At 37.6% G+C, this 19,027-nt stretch overlaps 1 protein-coding gene across 1 annotated transcript in view; it reads right to left on the bottom strand.

Moving 5' to 3' along the window:
• LOC124161504 (aminopeptidase N-like) overlaps nucleotides 1-19,027 on the bottom strand; it is a 39,773-nt gene that overhangs the window by 7,520 nt on the left and 13,226 nt on the right. The window contains exons 2-6 of the mRNA XM_046537845.1: nucleotides 17,211-17,376; nucleotides 11,863-12,194; nucleotides 7,294-7,455; nucleotides 386-706; nucleotides 70-253 (exon numbers count right to left, since the gene is read on the bottom strand). Of these exons, the coding sequence (XP_046393801.1) occupies nucleotides 70-253; nucleotides 386-706; nucleotides 7,294-7,455; nucleotides 11,863-12,194; nucleotides 17,211-17,369 (1,158 nt within the window). The 5' untranslated portion in view covers nucleotides 17,370-17,376. The remainder of the gene's footprint in view (nucleotides 1-69; nucleotides 254-385; nucleotides 707-7,293; nucleotides 7,456-11,862; nucleotides 12,195-17,210; nucleotides 17,377-19,027) is intronic.

The following is a 19,027-nucleotide window of genomic DNA, read 5'->3' as shown; positions in this document are numbered from 1 at the left end:
TGTTTTGTTTCAATTGCATTCATATTGTGGAAGTTATGAAATATTTTGTTGAGATTTATCAAAACTTACATGATTACTTGCAACATTTGCAGCATATGTGGCAAAACCTTCATTCAGCCAGAGATCAGTCCACCAATTCATTGTGACTAGATTGCCAAACCATTGATGGGCTAGCTCATGCGAAACCACAGAAATTACCCTTTGTTTGCTTTGGATTGTTGATATCTTTGGGTCGTGCAGCAATGTTGTTTCTCTGTGAAAATGGAGCACATCATGTGCGTTGAAATACAATTGTGGAAATTCACCCTTAAAAATACAATGAATTTAATAATGAAATACGATGTTAAAAAAAGAATATTTATGTTTCTAGTAAGACGGCTCATACCTGTAAGTGATGAGGCCCCAATTTTCCATTGCCCCTGAGTTAAAGTCGGGGATGGCAATCATATCCTGCTTTGGTAGAGGGTACTTCACATCATAATAGCCTTCAAAGAAGGAAAGCACTCTTGGTCCAACGTCTGCTGCAAGGGAAACTTGGTCCATGGCATCTTTGCGAGCCCAAATGCGGAAGTTAACTTGATTGTGAGGTGGTGGCAGAGGTTTTGAAGTAAAGTACTCAAAGTCTGAGACAACGAAAGCCACTAGGTACGTGGACATTGGAACTGATTCATAGTAGTGGTCCCACATCCAGCCTGGTTTGTTTTCCCTGTAAGAAATTATGTTCTATTAGTAACTGTAATTTGAAAGAAATCATATACATACGTTGCATTTGATGGTGTAAATTATTGATTTGGGGTGTCTTTGTCCATTGGTAAATGTTTAATTGATCGTTAGATTGACATAAATTATTGATTTAATTAAAATTAATTTTACATTAATTTTTACGTAAATATATAAAAATGACACACAGTATGTGAATACATATTTTTTCATGTGAAAAATGTATGTACTCATTGCACCTGTTCCCTGCAACCCGCATTATTCTTACCATTAGCTGCCGCTTCTCTCTCTGCTTGGGATGCAAGTTCACTCGTAGAATGTAAATCACATAAATAATGGGAAGCAATTTGCATATTTCGATGTATTTGTACAGGAATACAAGATGAAAAATTTAGATCATGATTGCACACTTCGGAATCTGTATCATAAAATCAAGTCGGGCCGGGCAGATGAATGATATGATATTTAAAAAATAATTATTTAGACTGCGAAAATTAATAAGAGCTCCTAATGAAAATAACTCCATTTTCTGACCACTTTGGTAGCTGATAAAATACTGTGCTTTCTTAGATATGTGCTTCACATGTATCATAATTTACCAAAGTTGCATTTTCAGGTATAAACCAGTTGTAAGACTTTAATTGGAGAGAAGCAGTGCTGTCTGGGTCAACGAGAATCCATCAGAATGTTTCTTTCATTCTTTGTTGAAGATACGCTGGTGGGAACACGATTTATTGAATACTTTTCTTCGTATAAATAGCAAAAATCACATTTTCCATTTCTATTTTTTATAAAATATGCATAAGCTCAATACAATGATCTCAATTTATTATATCTAGCACATCATTATTCACTCCTCTACTACTGAAACATCATAATGAAAATGGCATCAATTTAGACGAGCGTATAGTCAGGTTTACTCTACTTTAATTACTTTTACTCAACTTTGGTCTACCCTTGAAGTAGTGAAGAAAATTATTTGCTGTTAATTTATACAGCTTTTTACAAATCTCTCTTGATGCAAGTATTCGCTATACTGCCCATCCCTTAAGGTGGAACAAGCCTCAGTAGCCTCAATGGCAGGAGTGTTCATCGATTGGTGACCTTTCTCTAAAAATATTAATATGAACAAAGGAATCAATTTTCTACTTTCCACAGTTAAATCACCTTGTCACCCTCAACCGATACCATCTACACCTGTAGCAAAGATGAATGTGTTATATATATTTGTAAAAGAAGAAGATCCTACACCCGAAAGAGATTGGCGCGTATGATTTTGCTGTTTTTGGAAGTACTAACGTGTATTTTGGAGGTGATGGATATTTCATTTAAATAGCTTTGTGCATATGCAAATATGCTTCATGGGCATAGCCAGTGGAGGGCAGGAGTGGTCAGGTGCTATCCCCCCAGAAGTAAAAGTAAATTTAGATTAAAACGATATTTTTGAACAAATTTTCTTTACATCCACGAAAAGTGATATTAGTATAAAATATGAAGTATGTAATTAAAATAAAAAAAATTTTCTGAGCTAATATTGTTATAAGGGGCAATCCATGGTCGTTCAAGTAGTAACAAGAAAAGGTTACAAGACCAAAATGTCAAGAAAATTATAGTATACTAATAAAGTGCTGTTATATAATAATATTAATTATAATATATAATAATAATAATTTTTAATATATATTAAAAACCAATAAAGCGCTGCTATAATTTTCTTGACATTTTGGTCTTATAACCTTATCTTGTTACTACATGAACGACCACGGATTGCCCCTCTCTAGTTTTGATCCTGGGTACGCCCTTGATGCATACGTATACATTTTTGACGTGTAGTTTGGCTTTCACCCAAATTCTTCCCTTTTCTCCGCATTTCCCTAATTTAGAACGTAGTTTCTGACTGTTAAATCTAAGAATATTGTTAAGCGGATCGTGATTTCAGCTCTCGGTGTTATTTCTCGAAAACGCCTGCACTTCTGCAGGAGGGAGAGGACAGAACAAGGAAAATGGGGAAAGGTGATGCCGCACCGCGGTCCCAAATCGAAAAAAGCTGACCAAAAGTAATTTTTTCAATGTTTTGAATGGTGAACTCGGATTCTACAGGATATGGCCTGGAATAGTTCGTAACTGATAGGTCTGTGTGTTTATTGTGTTGACCTGTGGAAACCAGGGGCGCCGGTAGGAATTAAGGCTAGAGGGGAGTTTAGGTGCAACTATAATACCGGGGTGTGTGGGGGTATGGAATACCCACCAGGATAAGCGGTAGGTGCGAGATTAATAAATGGGGAATTTATTAATCTCTTTATTAAGATAAATGGTTCAAAATGGTGAGTTTTACGGCTTTCTTAGGGATATTTGATTAATCCTTACACTATTCTATAAGTAATATCAATCCAATTAAGTAAAATGGATTAAACTTAAAAATTTCTCTGAGCTCTATCCCCCAAAGTCCCCCTCGCTGCGCCACTGGTGGAAACCGTCGAACATGGACATGTTAATGGCAGAACGCCCGACGTGTAGAAATAGTTAATTTTAAGGAATTTCAATTCGATAAATGACAGTTTTAATTTCATGGAATTCATTTATCAATTTTCACACGGTAATTTTGCATTTTTTACATTATATCTCGCTAAATTTTGTCCGCTTAAATATTGTTTTTAACTATATTTGGTTATTTATAATTTTAACCGCGTTTGGGTATTTTTAGTAAAATGCATCGATACGGTTTTGTGCTCCTCGAAGGTTCCTATTTAGAACATTTTGGAAGAATATATACAACGAAATGGGGAAAAAAAGCTTGCCTCTACTTGCCTATGCGGCATCTGAATGGTTTTACGTTGAGCGACGCGCCACTCCGCTGAGGGCAGCTGGCCGGCAAATCAGGAAATTTTAATGCCAAAATATTGGAAATATTTAAATCTCAAGGGTTCGTGTATCAGCCATTCGCCCTTTAATATATCGCGTCAGTTGTGTCAAAGATAATTTTATAAAATTTCCCATCCCTAATGAATACTCTCCTAAAATGTAGTTAAAGTTTTAGTGATTCAAACTGTGTGTGCATATTTCTTCTACCGTGGTCTCATTTTTTTTTTCAGTTTGATTTTAATCGGGCTTTGAAACTGAGCCGGGGTATTTTCGTTTTGATGCTTAATTTTGAGGGCATTTGTTTTGGAGTATAAATTCCTGAGTCACAGACCACTATTCATAAAGTAGGGATCACTCCTTAACGTAGGAATATATTTTTTTATACCTTTTAATACTTTAAATTCTTGGAGAGCGCTCTCCCTTCATTATCTACGCCCCTTTCCCTACATTATCTAGACGAAGAAAATCTACGGCAACTATTGTTGAAATGACACATTGCAATATTTCCACTTATAGATTTATTTTACACTACGCGTTTCGTCGTTACAGCGACATTTTCAAGTGTGAAAAAAGTCTTAAAGATTTTCCTTATATATCATGGTGCTTGAGGGGAGGGTGGGAGTAGGATGGAGAATGGGGTTTGGGTGACGATAGTGTAAAATAAATCTATAAGTGGAAATATTGCAATGTGTCATTTCAACAATATTACGAACTTCCACCACATCGTGCCTAACATCATACAAGACTACGGCAACTAAATTTCTCCCGTGCAGTGAATTGGGTGTCCTTTTGTTTTATTCGACGTTTCGTTGACGGACTCGCTCCGTCATCAGCGCCACCTCATCCAGTTACTGGATAATTTCTCGCGTTTCCCACCTGGTGCTATATGGATGTAGAGCACCATCGCGACGTTTCGAAGGCTATCTGCCATCGTCATGGTTGAATGAACACACGCATTTGACGATATAATTACTGATTCTACTCGTCGTCTACCAGTTCTAGACGTCGACGGCAGAATTATTACACACTGATAATGAACGTTAGAGACAGTACTAATTGACTGAGTCGTACGATAATTTTTCTTATCCATGGAAATATTGTGGTTGAGGTGATTTATTAAAAGCAGTTTTCAACCTATTCAATATCAATATTCTCCGTTGGAAGGGTTACGTTTATCATCATTATTTTTTTGCTACTGAGTATCGCAATGTCTGCTATAGCAACCCGGAAAAAAGGCAATTTCTCTCTCTCAAAGACTCTCCTGTTAAGTAGGCTACCCTCTAGAATATGTGGCAAGCATTCTAAAACGCGATTCAACAGGATCAATTATTGCGTAATTCGGTCATTCTTTTCTTTGGTTGGTTTAATGATGAAACAACACGCGAATAAATCCGCATTATCAACTTTCAAAAACGTTTTTGGGCCACCGTACAGGCTTTGCCGACAAGGTACCCTGCATTAATAGTACTCGGCGTTGGGAATTCGTTGCGTTAAGCATTAATTTAATAACTTCTAGCTTATTTTACGTTGGGAAATTCTAATATCCTTCCTCATCCATTTAGCTCACATAGAAAGCCAAAGATCTAGCCAAGCAACCGGTATCTAACCTTTATCTTTGCGCATTGGTATGCATGAGGTACCGAAGAACGGTAGGCGTTATTTTTCCTTGTTATTCTATCTGCTCACTCCCAATTAATCCGCAGCGTAACTCTGCGTACCTGGAGAAAGTGTCTCCAGGTCAATGTTACGACAGCGCACTTGGCACGCCTCTTTGGTGATGTCTATCCACACTTGGTCAAGCCCACGTGCTCGCCGCCGATGCGATGGTGGCATTCGCACTACATTGGAAAGTTTTTCGCATCGACGGGCGTAGTTTATTGAAGTCCCTCCTCCTCTGATAAGCCGGCAATGTGTATCTTTTGGGATGTGTGAGGGTCGAAATTTTTAAATCGGGGTCAAGGTGGCTGGAATGAGCCGAGGAAGAACAATGAATCACTCGGGTCCGTTGTCGAAAAACACTTGTCATGCGTGGGAATAATTTGCATTGGTCTCTTTGGGGAGTGCCAAAAGTCTCTCTCGCGGTGATCTGGGCCAAGTATTGTTCCTCAGGCGTCTGTGCCGTTTTTCAGCCCGATAAAGAAGAGCACTGAAGAGCAGGGTGGACTTCTTTCTTCGGAAAGCCTCGAGAAGTTTCTTTGCCGAATGAATTTTTATTCACACCAATATTCCTCTTACAACTACATTTTAGTCAGTGGTGCATACCTATAGATCGTCATTTCGTGGGTGGGGGGACGACCCCTCTCGGTCCCCGCCATTATATTCACCCCATGTTATTTTAAATTTTTACGGCCGGCATTATATAGGAATGAGTATCATGATTCATTCAACTAATTTAGACTATGGTAATAAATATTTTCTGCTTTTAGGGAAGACAGCCTGTCCCTACCCGCGTGTATATGCTCCTGATTTTTTTATCAACTTTTTTTCTACTAGTAAGATTGATGAAAATCGCATTAACATTTTCCCGTTGTTCGATGTTATGCCCGTCTCGACTTACATCTCTTCTACAACGGTAAACAAGCGCGTGTTCTTCATCGCTAGGCCCTGAAGTGTTGCAATTATGCAATAAATCCTATGTTTTTAGCTTCCATTACGACATTTCGGTCATGTATACTTGTTGATTATAGCAGTGTCTTTCAGCAAACACATCCATCGGCACATTTTGATCTTGGGTATTTTAGAGAAACCCTGATTATACGTGCCTCTAAATTGATGTCATTTTCGTTATGATATTTCAGTGGTAGAGGAGTGAATAATGATGTGCTAAATATATTAAGCCCAATATATTATATATATTGAGTGTTGAGTGCTGAAAGGTTATTTTCATTGGCCTTACTTTTTTTACAAGTGGAAAAATTGCTCACAGATTGGTTACCCGAGGCAACGTCATATTTTGGTAACGCGGAGCTAAATTATAAATAGAGTAAAACAAAGTAGACTTTGCACCATTTCACTGTTGAAATTTATTTTTTATTGAGTATTGAATTTTAAAACATGCCTACTCAATAAATATTTTTTTCAAGGTTACTACGAAGTTTATAGATCATTCTTTTATCTATAGCTTAATTCCTATAAATATTGATCACCGTTAATTTCATAGTAAAGTTGGTGTTGGAGTCTCTTAGATCACAGAGTCTGTGTTTAAAAGTAATTTTTATTCAATAAAAATACTATTACCCGCAACTGTGTAAACATATTTTTGTCCTATCGATCATCAACGGTACTATTGACAGCTTGTGCTCCCATTGGAAATGTGGTACTTGAGTTTGATTTCAAGTCTCAACGAATGATGTAATCATTGCCATTTTCAATAATGCGTGTGTGTCTTCCTCGAGGGGTGACTGCCGGTTAAACATTCACGGTATAGACCGTGCATATTAATTGGATTCCATACCGATTTACGCCAGTTCGATTCAAGTCGTCCCAAAGTTGTCGCAGCACTTTCCCTTTCGGCACACTTATCATTAATACCTGAGGAATCTAGACACACGAAAGGCGTGACTTAGGCGACGGGCTTGTTCTCTTGATTTACGTCGGCCCTCGTTCGGGAGCTACCGAAAGAGGTCGTGAGCTAGCACGATCGACCAATGGGAGTTGTGGAGAAATTATTTTCCTCCTATAGGTAAGGATGCGATGAGGACAACTACTCACATTGGCTCGGAGACACGGAGAGGCATGTTGCTGATGGACGTCTGATTTCCTTGGGTCACCCTGCCCAGGCTGATGAGGAAACGCGATTTGAACTCTGGCTCGTCGAAGCACGGGAATGCCCGCCTTGCGTCCGTCGGCTCGAACTGAGTTGAAGCCAGCCATCTGAAATGAAAATATTTTCCACGTCACTAGATGTAATTATAATACATATATGTACATAAAGGAGGATGTCTGTTTGTCTGTCCGCTATGCATTTCCATACGGCGGCACAGATTATTACCAAAGTTAATATACAGTTGCATCTCAAGATCCTCAAGCCCATAGTGCTACTTTTGGTTGTGTCCGATGCGTCCTTAGCGTCGTTTTCTCATTACCGTTTGTCATGTCACGTTATGCAACTTCTGTCGTTGAACATTCTGCCGTGTCGGCACATATCTTGACACTCTCGAAGGAAAAACATAGCTCTGAGGATTCTGCACTCACCTACACTCCTCTATATGCAAAACATCTACCTGAGGTATGCGTTCACACGACTTTTTTGGTCTACGCACGTACGGACACACACAATGATCAACGTCGTGGAGCGGGGTATAAGCTGATCCAGAGTGCGGTGTACGGAAATCGTTTTTTTCCTTTGTTTACTGTTCAGCGTCTTCCACTCACCATCTTACTTCAATTTTGAGTCAACCGTGGGATACATTAGGGGGAGTTGCAAGTTTCCCATTTCTCTGGGTACTGTACTTCCCGAGCAACGCCGGGTGGCCTACTAATCAACTAATATACACGGTGAGCGAGTTTCATGTCGGCGAAATAATCATGCTAGTGAGAGAGAGTGAGAGTGCTAATAAAATAGAGAGTGCTAATAAAATATAGTTTTTATTTTTCGAACCTCAGTGGCAAAAGGGTGTGGCATAATTTTTACGAGATGGCTTCTTTTGGGAAAAGCTAGTAGCTGCTGTCAGGCCAAGTGGCGAATATTATTATTATTATTAAATAATTGGTTACAAGTCGACCATGTAGTCGGGTGGTAACATAAAGTTATTACACAATAATATACATAAACCAAAATGCAAAACAAAATACTCAGTACCACAAAATTTTTAAAACGCCCTCAACAAAACCATTTTTACACAATACATGTCCCCGTATACCTAGCACCAAATCAGCAAAAATACTTTACATATCTACATTTACATTGCCCTCAAAATCAATTTCTACACAATAATATACTAAAACCAAAGAAAAAAAACAAGAAACACAAAATTTTAAAAATATACAATTACAAAGCCCTCAAAATTCAATTTTATCTACCCTTTTGGTAAATATAGAGGCGTGAGTTGGAAATGGCTCAGAAAAAATTTCTTCGGGTAAGCCATTCCAATCCTCTATCCCCCGATGTAGGAAGGAAAATTTTAGTCTTTCTGTCAGCTGCCTTGGGGCCTTAATCTTATAATTATGATCCCTCCTCCCTAGATAACTTGGTCCTTTTAACCGCTTCGTTAGCTCCCTCCACGCAGGATCACCACTGTAAATTATATCTTTAGCGGGGTCAAGATCAATGCTAGGCTATGTTAAGTAATTTTATGTAAAGAGACACAATGATATTTAAAGTTTTAAATTAATATGTAATTGAGGATGTGGGAGAGCACTTGTTGATGGATAAGACGAGCTGCGGTATCTCTTAGCTGCGGCAAGTGGTGAACTGCTTAAACACAAAAAATATCTTCAACTTTGCGAAACAAATTTATATGAACGATTAATACTATTAATGAGCTTTCATAAAGGAGGGCCATGATTTCGCTCCTTTTCAGACTCTGTTGATATTTGAGGATTTCCTATAACATTAGAAAAGTCAAATATTATTTAGGAAATAATATTGTATTTATTGATAGGATACTGGTGAGATCTATGTGCTACGAAAAATAGGTAATGAGTTATTCCTGCCCAAAATAAATTTACGGGGCCAAAAAAAATTCCGTTCGTTAGGAGGAAATACTATCTCAAAAATGTCCTGAGGAGGTTTGAAGGCCTTGAACCTTCGCTGGCAACAGCCTTGATCCCACTTGTTATTGCTTTGTCTTTTCCAGTGTAAATTTCAACCTTGATTTAGAACTTTAGAGATTACGTGATATGATACATTTTTTGCATGTTAAAGTTTTTACATTATGTCTGTCAGCGTCTTGTGACGTTTTTAAAATTTAGATTTGGATCGCTATACCATTATTACGCGGTCACGGTGGTTATAGTCGAAAGAGTTTCCAGCCAAAACCATTCGGGGATATTGGCATCATTTTGCGAACTCGTTTGAAACTGGTTGACCCAAAAATCAGCGGCCACTGGTCAAGGTGACTCGTAGCTCATATTTCATGAATAATTCATGCTTTCAGTGATTTGGAATAAAATATCCTATTATTTCGAACAATGCTTTTGCGATTCGTCTGTGAAAGGATTGGAGTCTGAAAGTTGTAGTCACGATTATAGTGCCGATAAATATGGTAATGATGAAACTTAAAATGACATCCGTTGCACACACTGATACGGATCGCTTTATAAGTTGTCTAAAATTACATAATGGAAACAGGTGCTTTTCGCTCGAGACCTAAATTCAATAATCTGAAAACTAAGTAGTATTATCCATTGTTGCCTTTGAAAAGCGGTATTGCAATGACAGTATTGATCCATCACAAAGAGTTCGCTTACATCATATATCACCGTGGCTTTTTCGGATTCACGTTCAATGTTACCTAAATTCAAGTTCAAATATGAACTAGCCTGTGTTATTACCCTCGCATAAGTCCTCTTTTTTCTCAGTATGACGTTTTTACGGAGAGGTGACGTCACGACTTAAATCGACCATGTCTATTTTCATCCACGTAAGCAAAATTCGGTTCACAAAGTTAAAGCTAAGTTTTAACAAGCTACGTTGATTTCACCATTTTCCATACGCTCCTGAAGATAAATCATAAGTTTTTATGATCAAATTATTTTATATGAACTGTCTCAGTTATCCACTTGTACGGAATTTTTCGCGATACTAACATTCATTACTCAAAACTATGAGACGCAAGAATATTCCTTATGGTCATAAATTCAAGGTAAACGTAGCATGTTTGAAACGTCGAGAACGCAGAAGCGAATAGAACTAAATATCGTGTCTTAGTTTTTCATTGGGATGTCCTGAGAGCATATTATATTTCACAGTACCTATAGCGCTTTCTTGCAAATCATTATTTAAATTTCATATCTCTTTTTACATTATCATCCACGTCAATATTGGTAATAATAATGAATTGATGAAATATTGGAGAGCTAGTCTAGTGAGTGGGTTAGTCTCATTCATAAAATTGTATTTCTGGTTAACATGGGCGTAGTATTGTCAAATCGTTCAAAAGACTTTCGTTTCAGATTTAGTTGGTATTAAATCGAAACTTGAAGCTTGTACGTGGGGGAAAGGCTCCATATTATCAATAACATACACTTTGTTACTTCCATAGTATATTTAAATGTTTTTTTCAATTTTTGACCGGTTCCGGCTGTTACGCCACTATCAAGATATTTTCTGTACTTTATAATGGTGTAACAGCCGCCGAAACCGGTCAAAACATATATTGTGGAAGTAACAAAGTGTCTTTTATTGATAATTATAATTACTTGGTATTTATGATTTTTCTAAATTTCGATCACGCAGCGATATCTGGATGCAAGCTCGTAGCGAATTTTGGAGGTCAAGGGGCTCAAATACACCCGTGATGCTCGGAAAATACTTTCTCATTTGTACCCCCTCTGAATAAAGCCCTTCAAAATTCACGTCTTCTCCAAATAAACTCATCGAAAATGATTCATGGCTGCGGCAATATTGCTAAGAGAAGTTATAGTTCAGTATGAGGTCCCTCACTCGAGACCTAACGATGTGGTCCCTTTTGATGTCTTTCGCTAAAAATTTGGCAAATACCATTTAAAAATGTTCACAGCAATTTATTTCCATTCCCAGATACCCTTCATCAGCTAACATGTTCAGTATCTTCTTAACTCTGACGGAAGGAAATGCCTATACTGCAAATTGCAATCCGTTGTGACCAATCATCCAAAACGCTCAACTTTGTACACAGATTGCTGACGTTTTCTGATATAAATTATCCATAAATTACGAGTGGAGCTCAGAAAGCCTTAAAAATCAATTTACTCAAAATTCAGCCGCAGACAGCAATCAGGAGATGTCCCAATATTCATAAGGTTACAAAGAAATGAGAAAGTACGCTGATGAATGCTCTTTCGTTTCATTTCAACCGCGAAAAAGAAAGAATCACTCAAGAGTCGCTTTTCCTGGATGTTCCGAGAATCGGGTTTAGAAAAGTAACGGGTGAAAGTGATACGAAATTTCAGTCAAGAGCAGTTTACCTTTTCGAAGCTCGGCAATTACGCCATTTTAAGCGAGAATAAAATAAATATTAGTTTCAGGTTATACACTAGACATCGGGCGTTTTTGGATCATTATGTCACAGTTGCCGAGTGTTTTCCCCGGGCAGTTCAATTGGCACGTGGCTAAAAATTTCGAGCTATTTTGCTCACCTGGTCTTGCCGGTGGCCAAGTCCTCGTAGCTGCTGAGGTAATAACCGGCGAGGAGCTGCGTCAGCTTCCCGTGGAAGGGAATGCTGACTAAGTAGGTCATTCCTGACTGCATCGGCTCCGACAGCTCCATGATGTAGAAGTCGTTTTCGGTGTCTTCCTTGTACGACGACACGGAGATGTCGCCGCCATCTCCTTCCGTTGGTCCAAATACCTTCACGCCATCGTGCACGATCTTCAGCGGGTCCTTGAAGTGCAGCGTGATGTTCGGGCTGCTCTCGAGACAACGCACTTTGATCGTGACGCTCCCCTCAAACCTGGAGGTGTTCTCATCCTGCGAGAAAAAATAAACAACGCTTTGTATTGTTGGATTTAAGGCAACGGTAGCGGTTATAAGGGAAGGAATTCTTCCCTCCACAAACTAAACAGAAAATTTCATTGCCGAGGCTAATAATTTTATTTAAAATCAAACTATTCTTTGGCTTTCTTCCCGGCTTGGAGTGGGCTCTGTACGTTTCGATGACGTAATATGACATCGTCTTTAGGGTTAACGCTAATGGAATGGACCCTGGAGATAAAAGCAGACCGGGGATCGGATTGGCGTAGTAGCTAGAGTGTTAGCTTCCCACCCAGTCGGTCCGGGTTCAAATCCTGACGGTGGAGAGAGTTGAGACGGCTGGAGAGACTGCCCGATCCCTGTTTGAGTGCTTGGTACTTCAAGTGCAACTCTCCGTCCGTCGGATGGGACGTTAAGCCGTTGTCCCCTTGGCGGCTTACGTCACGAGCAGGCTAATGACGACTCCGGATTTCTGTCCATATTTCCCTTTCCACCCTTCCCTCATAGCGCAAATGACCTCAGCTGTCGATCGTCTCCTCCGAATAACATACGATGACAGACTTCTTAGTTAGTTACATTGTTAGTAGTTAGACGCAAAGCGGGGATTTTTCCGCTTTATTCTAAAAATTCAAATTAGCCCTTTGCTGCACTGCAAGTTTAAGATCACTGGTGGCACACTTTGGTATTGAATTTCTGTACTTTTTCCTCGACCAAGAAAAACTATCGCCTGCAATTCTTTAAGAAAAATTATTCAAAGTATTTATCAAGAAATTCGCAAAAATAATATGTTTCATTTTTGTTTATAAATGAAATATAAACATATTTAAAGTTCTTTTAATTATTTGAAGTAATCCAAAAAATAAAATTAAAAATTAATTTTAAAAATACCCTACGTTACGTTAAAATACCCTAAAATTTTAATGTCTATATTTAGGGAAACAAAAAATATTAAGTGCGGCAAAAAATCCGCAAGCGTGCACTGGTGCTATCGTCGCGGGCGCGTGTAGCTAAGGGTTAATATGTATTGACGTTTTGTTACACTTTCTACTGCATGCACGTAGAGAGACCCAAGAACAGTTTGCTAAAATAATTCACCGAAATAACTTGAGATCGTATATCTAATGAAATTAAACTGGGAGATTAGTAGCTGAGTGAAAACAACGTTGGGAAAGTGATCGAATGGTCTCGAGTTCAAATCTCGGGATGGGGCCTGTTAAAAAAGTGCTCTACGTTCGAGGTGCTCCAGGGAAAAGAACTGCCCCCCTGGCCTGAAAGTGTTGAACTCGCTCGTCTGAGGCTTGGTCCAGGTGTAAATTTCAATATGTATGGATGTACCTATCCAAACCGCCACTCAGGTTGAATCACTAAATGAGAATGTGTTCAAAAATTAAGCATTGGTGCTTAGTGGGTGGAGATTTGGGTTACTAATGAAATCTCGGGGGAAGTCTTCCGGTACCCCTAAAAAAATATCCTCGGGTGCGAGGTTGCCGAGGGCAAGAGACTGGCCACCCTACCGTGAATGTGTGAAATTAACATGAGCTTTGGCTTTATCTGAGGTGATAATTACCGTCACCTACCCAAACGAGCCCTCGGATTAAATCAGTGTGTGAGAGTGATTATTTTTTAACCGAGTTTCATCTATAAATTACGCGCCACGTGTATTCCAGGCCTGAGCGTCAATAATGTTGTTACGTACATTTACTACAAAGTTGAACTTTTCAAAAAAATTGATGACGTGCAGAGTTTTATAATGTTGTTAACTTGTAATTATCACGAAATATGTTTTCTGAAAATGTCCCGTCGGAAATAAATTGGTGATAGAGGAAGAGTATCACGGTTGGTAAAATTCACGTCCGGGACTGGACTTTTCAAAGCTATCTATTTTATGGGTGTGGGGTAAACCCCTTAACCAAATGTACGTTTGATTGCACCTCTAGGAAGTACTTATTTAAAGATTTAACGGGTCGGAGGCGATAACTCAGGGTCTGAGAATCTCAATAAATATGAACGGTTCAGCCTGGGCTCTAACTTAATAAACTTCTATTTAACAAGGTGTCCCTTTCACATTCCACACGTTGTGTCACATTTCTCTCGGTATTTCATATAATACTGCACGGAAATTTTTATTTTCAACGATTTGCTGTATTTATTACTGGATTTAGTATTCTATGCCATATTTCACGTTTTATGTGAAATTTCTCTCGGCCAACGATATTCCATTTCTCTACGGAATTAATATTGTTCTCGGTATTTCATATCTCCCATGGTATTTCAAATAATGCGGTAGGTATTTAATATTTCGTTCACTAAGATGTATAGCCTTCATTTTTTAATATTTTCTGCGATATTTATCTTGAACTCCTTATTTGATATTTTCGACAGAATCATTTCAAAACTCATTAACTTATTGACTACTTTGAAACAGTTTTTGTGGCATTTCTCTGAAATTCTACTGGTTGAAATTCTATCCTCCCCAATTAAAATATTCTATCGCAATTTTTATCTATTTGACCTTCCTAGCATTTTTGTTCGGCAGAAATATTCTAGGAATGGGGATATTCTCTTTGAATATTTTTATTTATTTTATTTTCCATTTTGCTAAATAATTATCTTTATCAAGAATAAAAGTAGTTGCTTCGCGAATGAAAAAAACTAATTAACGTGACTCATGATGCATCTATTAAGTAGTCCATTTTGTGGACTCTTCTTACTGTCAAAATAGTCTAATAAAATCTGTAAAGTCGACCTAATAAAATGTTAGATAAGCAGTAAATATAGTTTTTGCATACTAGTTAGGAAAAAAGTTACGTGCAGCAAATAACCACCGCAGGATTGGGAATTCTCGTTTTAAATTTCTATAAATGAATATTGGCAAAGTAAGAGGAATAAATTGTTTTTCGAACCAATTGTATCCTTAACAAAAACTAATACTTCGTATAACCGTTGACGTGCACGTTGCATTCGGAGGTTTTATTGGATCGTGTGTAAAATTCAAATACATGATTATGATTATAATTGCTTATTTCTAAATTCATTCTCAATGCAACTTGTTATTCTTCCGAAAACGGTATTTGATCGAGTACTTGTTATTCAAACCTCACATTTGCACACTTTATTTTTTTTCTTTTAGAAATATACTTTATTTTTTACCGTTCAAATCCGCCAAATATCTGATTTTTTGTACCCCATTTCACCTAACTTTCAATTCTTATTTCTTTGTTTGGGTTTCCTTATGAGAAAGCTGTCAGCTGGATTGCAACATGGATGGAAACCAGGAAAAATAAAATACAGTTTACGACAAAAATTCACCCCGGAAGCAACGGTATCAGAGGGTCCTTTTATCGAGCGTTGCTATCAACGGGTGTTGCTGTCGCGCGTGGTGCATGATATCCCATTGTTGTTAGTGTGGGCACATGGAGTGAACTTAGCGGCGACTTAAGGAGGCGCGCACGTGTGTGACGATAGACCTCCGAGGAGAAAGAAAAACATAGCGTGCAGCATTTTCTTTGTCTCAATGTGGGTGAGTTTATGATATTTATTTCACGCCAATTCGACGGGAATTCTCGCGGTAGTCACTGCTGGAAACGGTTCAAATCTATCAGTTGAATTTGATTAAACTTGCAAGGATATTTTTATTCATGCGAGCCAATGCGAGGAAAATGACCAAAAATCAAAGAAATAACAGTTGTTTTTATTTTTTGATGTCAAATTTTATAAGCCGATGGAAATAATTATACTTAACGCATCGATATGAAATTATTTAGGGTATTCTTGCCTTAAAACCTCGCGGGTTGATACTATAAAATTCACACTAAACAATACCTCCAAGCTGAATAAAATACTGCAGTAGAAGATAATATTTTCATTTTAATGATGTTTAGCATTTTCTCTTCTAGAATATTTTACTTTCTTCTTTTTCTCGATAACCTTTATCAGTATGGTATCACTCTTTTAATCATGCTGATAAAAATATGCAGCAAGTCCTCAAGTATAGTTTAAAAAGTAAAGCCAAAATAATTCCAGTCGTCTCTAATGCAAATATCATCTTGATATTACTTACAATATGCTATGGAAGCGGCTCGCCAAAATTTTGGAGTAGGAACGAAAACAAGTGGAATCAAAAATACTCGAATACAAAACTATATCTTCGTAATAGACAGCGGTAAGAAAATGAATAGAAATAAAATCCCAATTTATTGCACAAATTGTGTGATTCTGCGGGAATTCCTTTCTTAACCTCCCTTCCGTACCCACTCACTTTCACGGAAAGTATAAAGGTATTTTCCGGATATTACACATTAAAAAACCTTATGTGTATTGAGGCAGGCGTTTTATTCAGTTTACAAAAACGTTGGAAATATTTTTATTCGACTCGCAAAAGAAAATCTGTATTTCACTCATAACCTATCAGTATGATTTTATATTTTTTTAAAGATGTATTGGCATGGACTTATGAGTTATATCAACGATTCTACTTTCGAAAGATGTGGTGACATTTTGGCTTATCCTCTCGAGTTTTTCATTTTAAACTCATGCATATATTATGTGTAAAAAAGAACTTCATATAGAAAGCCAATGCAACTCTCTAAGAAATTGTATGTTCTTTCAAAAAAGGTATTTGATTGAATGCTTATCATTCGAACCTCACACATTCTATTGCACACTCAATTTTTACTTTTTTAATTTTACTTCATGTTTTAACTTTAATCACACGAGTGGCGACAGACCTTCGACAGCAGAGAAATACGCAGTGTGCAGCTTGTACTCAGTCTTAATGAGGTCGTTTTGATGAGTTGACTTTCAAAACTTCAACCATGGGAACTTGACGCGGTAGGGAACCCGAAAAACCTTCATTCATGGAACGCTACGGGAAAACGCTAAATCCAACTTCATCTTGTACTCTTATTATCTATTTATATAAATCTATAGGTACCAAGTGAAGTTTTCATTTTATGTTAGTATATTTCTACTGATTGAGTCCAATTTTCAATATTTTTGTGGTCCCACTCTTACCTCCAAATGTGTGATCACTTTCAGGGTGTAGTGCTCCGGAGACAAATGAGTGGGGAGTCTGTATGGAGCCCATGACTCAGCCCGTGATATAAAAGTTGTGAGTGCGATGAACAGCCATAATATCACATATCCGCTCCAATCCTTTTTTCTTGTAAACATGTTCAACCTGAAAGAGATAAATACAAATCAGTTGTTTCTCGTATGACAGCGTAAGCTAGAAAATGAAAATTAAAAACGTGCCCCACTGATGACTATCAGCGAAATGAATATCAGTTACAAGAGCTCATGACCAGAGGTGAAATGAAAGATAACTGCGATTCAAATTAAGTGCCATAACCTAAGATTTTCTTTCTCGTAAATTCTCCTCAGAATAACATTTTAACTGAATTTTTTATTAGAATCTACACCTGGTCAAATGATGGAACGAATATTTCCTTACATTTGCGACATCATTTAAGTAGGAGTTGAAAGAGGTCATTATTATTGATCAACAATGGGGAATGAAACTGAGAAGACCATTGGCTCCATGGCTCACTGATATGGCCTAATTTATATTTATAGGGTGGAGAAATACGCGGTTTGTTTTTTTCCATTTCAATCTTGGCCTCAAGCGCACAATCCGAATATCACTCAATCTAGACTATTCTTACACTGAGGGTCAATACGAAATAACTAACTGCGATAAAAACCCTTATTAAGGGTATGGATTCACTGTGAAAATATTATCCTAGCAGTTCGGTGCACTCTCTAAGGTAATATTTTTGAAGAATGGTGAACTGTTGGTGGTAACTGGTGGTGGTGGTACGAGACTGGAAATCAGGATACCCGGGTCAAGCGAAATTATTTTCAGCCACGAATTTCTTCACTTGGCGTACATATCTTTACACCAGAGCGCTTTCCTACCTACGAAGTCATATGTTTTTGTAGTTATTAAATTATTTAATCGGGAAAGAATTTCTGTTTCGACACCGTCATAATTGAGACCCGTTTATGCAGTCCGACAGCGACTTCCGCCTCCGCGTGATTAGTTGTTTAAGCCTTTCTCTGAATTCACGGGCCAGAGGGTGATCGAGAAAATTCGGCAGTTTTCCCCAGGGCACGAAAACTGCCGCGGTGATTAGTATTAGTGATGGAAAATGCATTGAAGAAATGTAATTGTACTCAATTTTAATTACACTGGAAAATTGTAATTAAGTAATTACAATTGCAAATTACCTTTTGAAAAAAGAATCAGTAAGAATACAATGAATTTTAATTTTGTTCCTGTAAATGATACAATCGCTGTTGATATTTTCTCAAAGAGTGAGTATGACAGGAAAACAATAATTTTCATTATTATTTAACGCCATTTTATAGAATAAAAATAAAAATTAATTAAGTACGATTAATAAGCATGAAAAAATGTTCTTTTCAGATAATATGCACTAGGGATGAAGTTAATGTAACTGGACCTGCCTTTCGATCAGCGCGTGTGGAACTGAAATTTTCACTTTTTTTGTGTCCTACCACGTGTCCCCGTGGGGTTTTAATTGCAATGACTCTTATTCTTCTTCATATAGATACACTAGACCCAAGTAGGTACCCAGGATCAATACTAAACGGAGGAGGCAAGCCATGGTTGTTCAAGTTGTAACATTTAAGCATAGAAGAGATGAATGAAACCAACATTTTAAGAAAAATATAACAGCGCTTTTTTATTTTTTAAAATTATTTGCTTGAAAAAAATATTTTAGTTGTATGTTCAATACTAATTTCATTTTTTGTGGGTTTAAAGAAAAAAATTTGTTGGAAACTTTCGTTTCAATCCATTCCTGATT

This window comes from Ischnura elegans, chromosome 1 (genome assembly GCF_921293095.1).
Source record: "Ischnura elegans chromosome 1, ioIscEleg1.1, whole genome shotgun sequence".
Taxonomy (NCBI): domain Eukaryota; kingdom Metazoa; phylum Arthropoda; class Insecta; order Odonata; family Coenagrionidae; genus Ischnura; species Ischnura elegans.
Note: the sequence above shows the minus strand (reverse complement) of the source record. Positions and strands in the feature narration are given on the sequence as shown.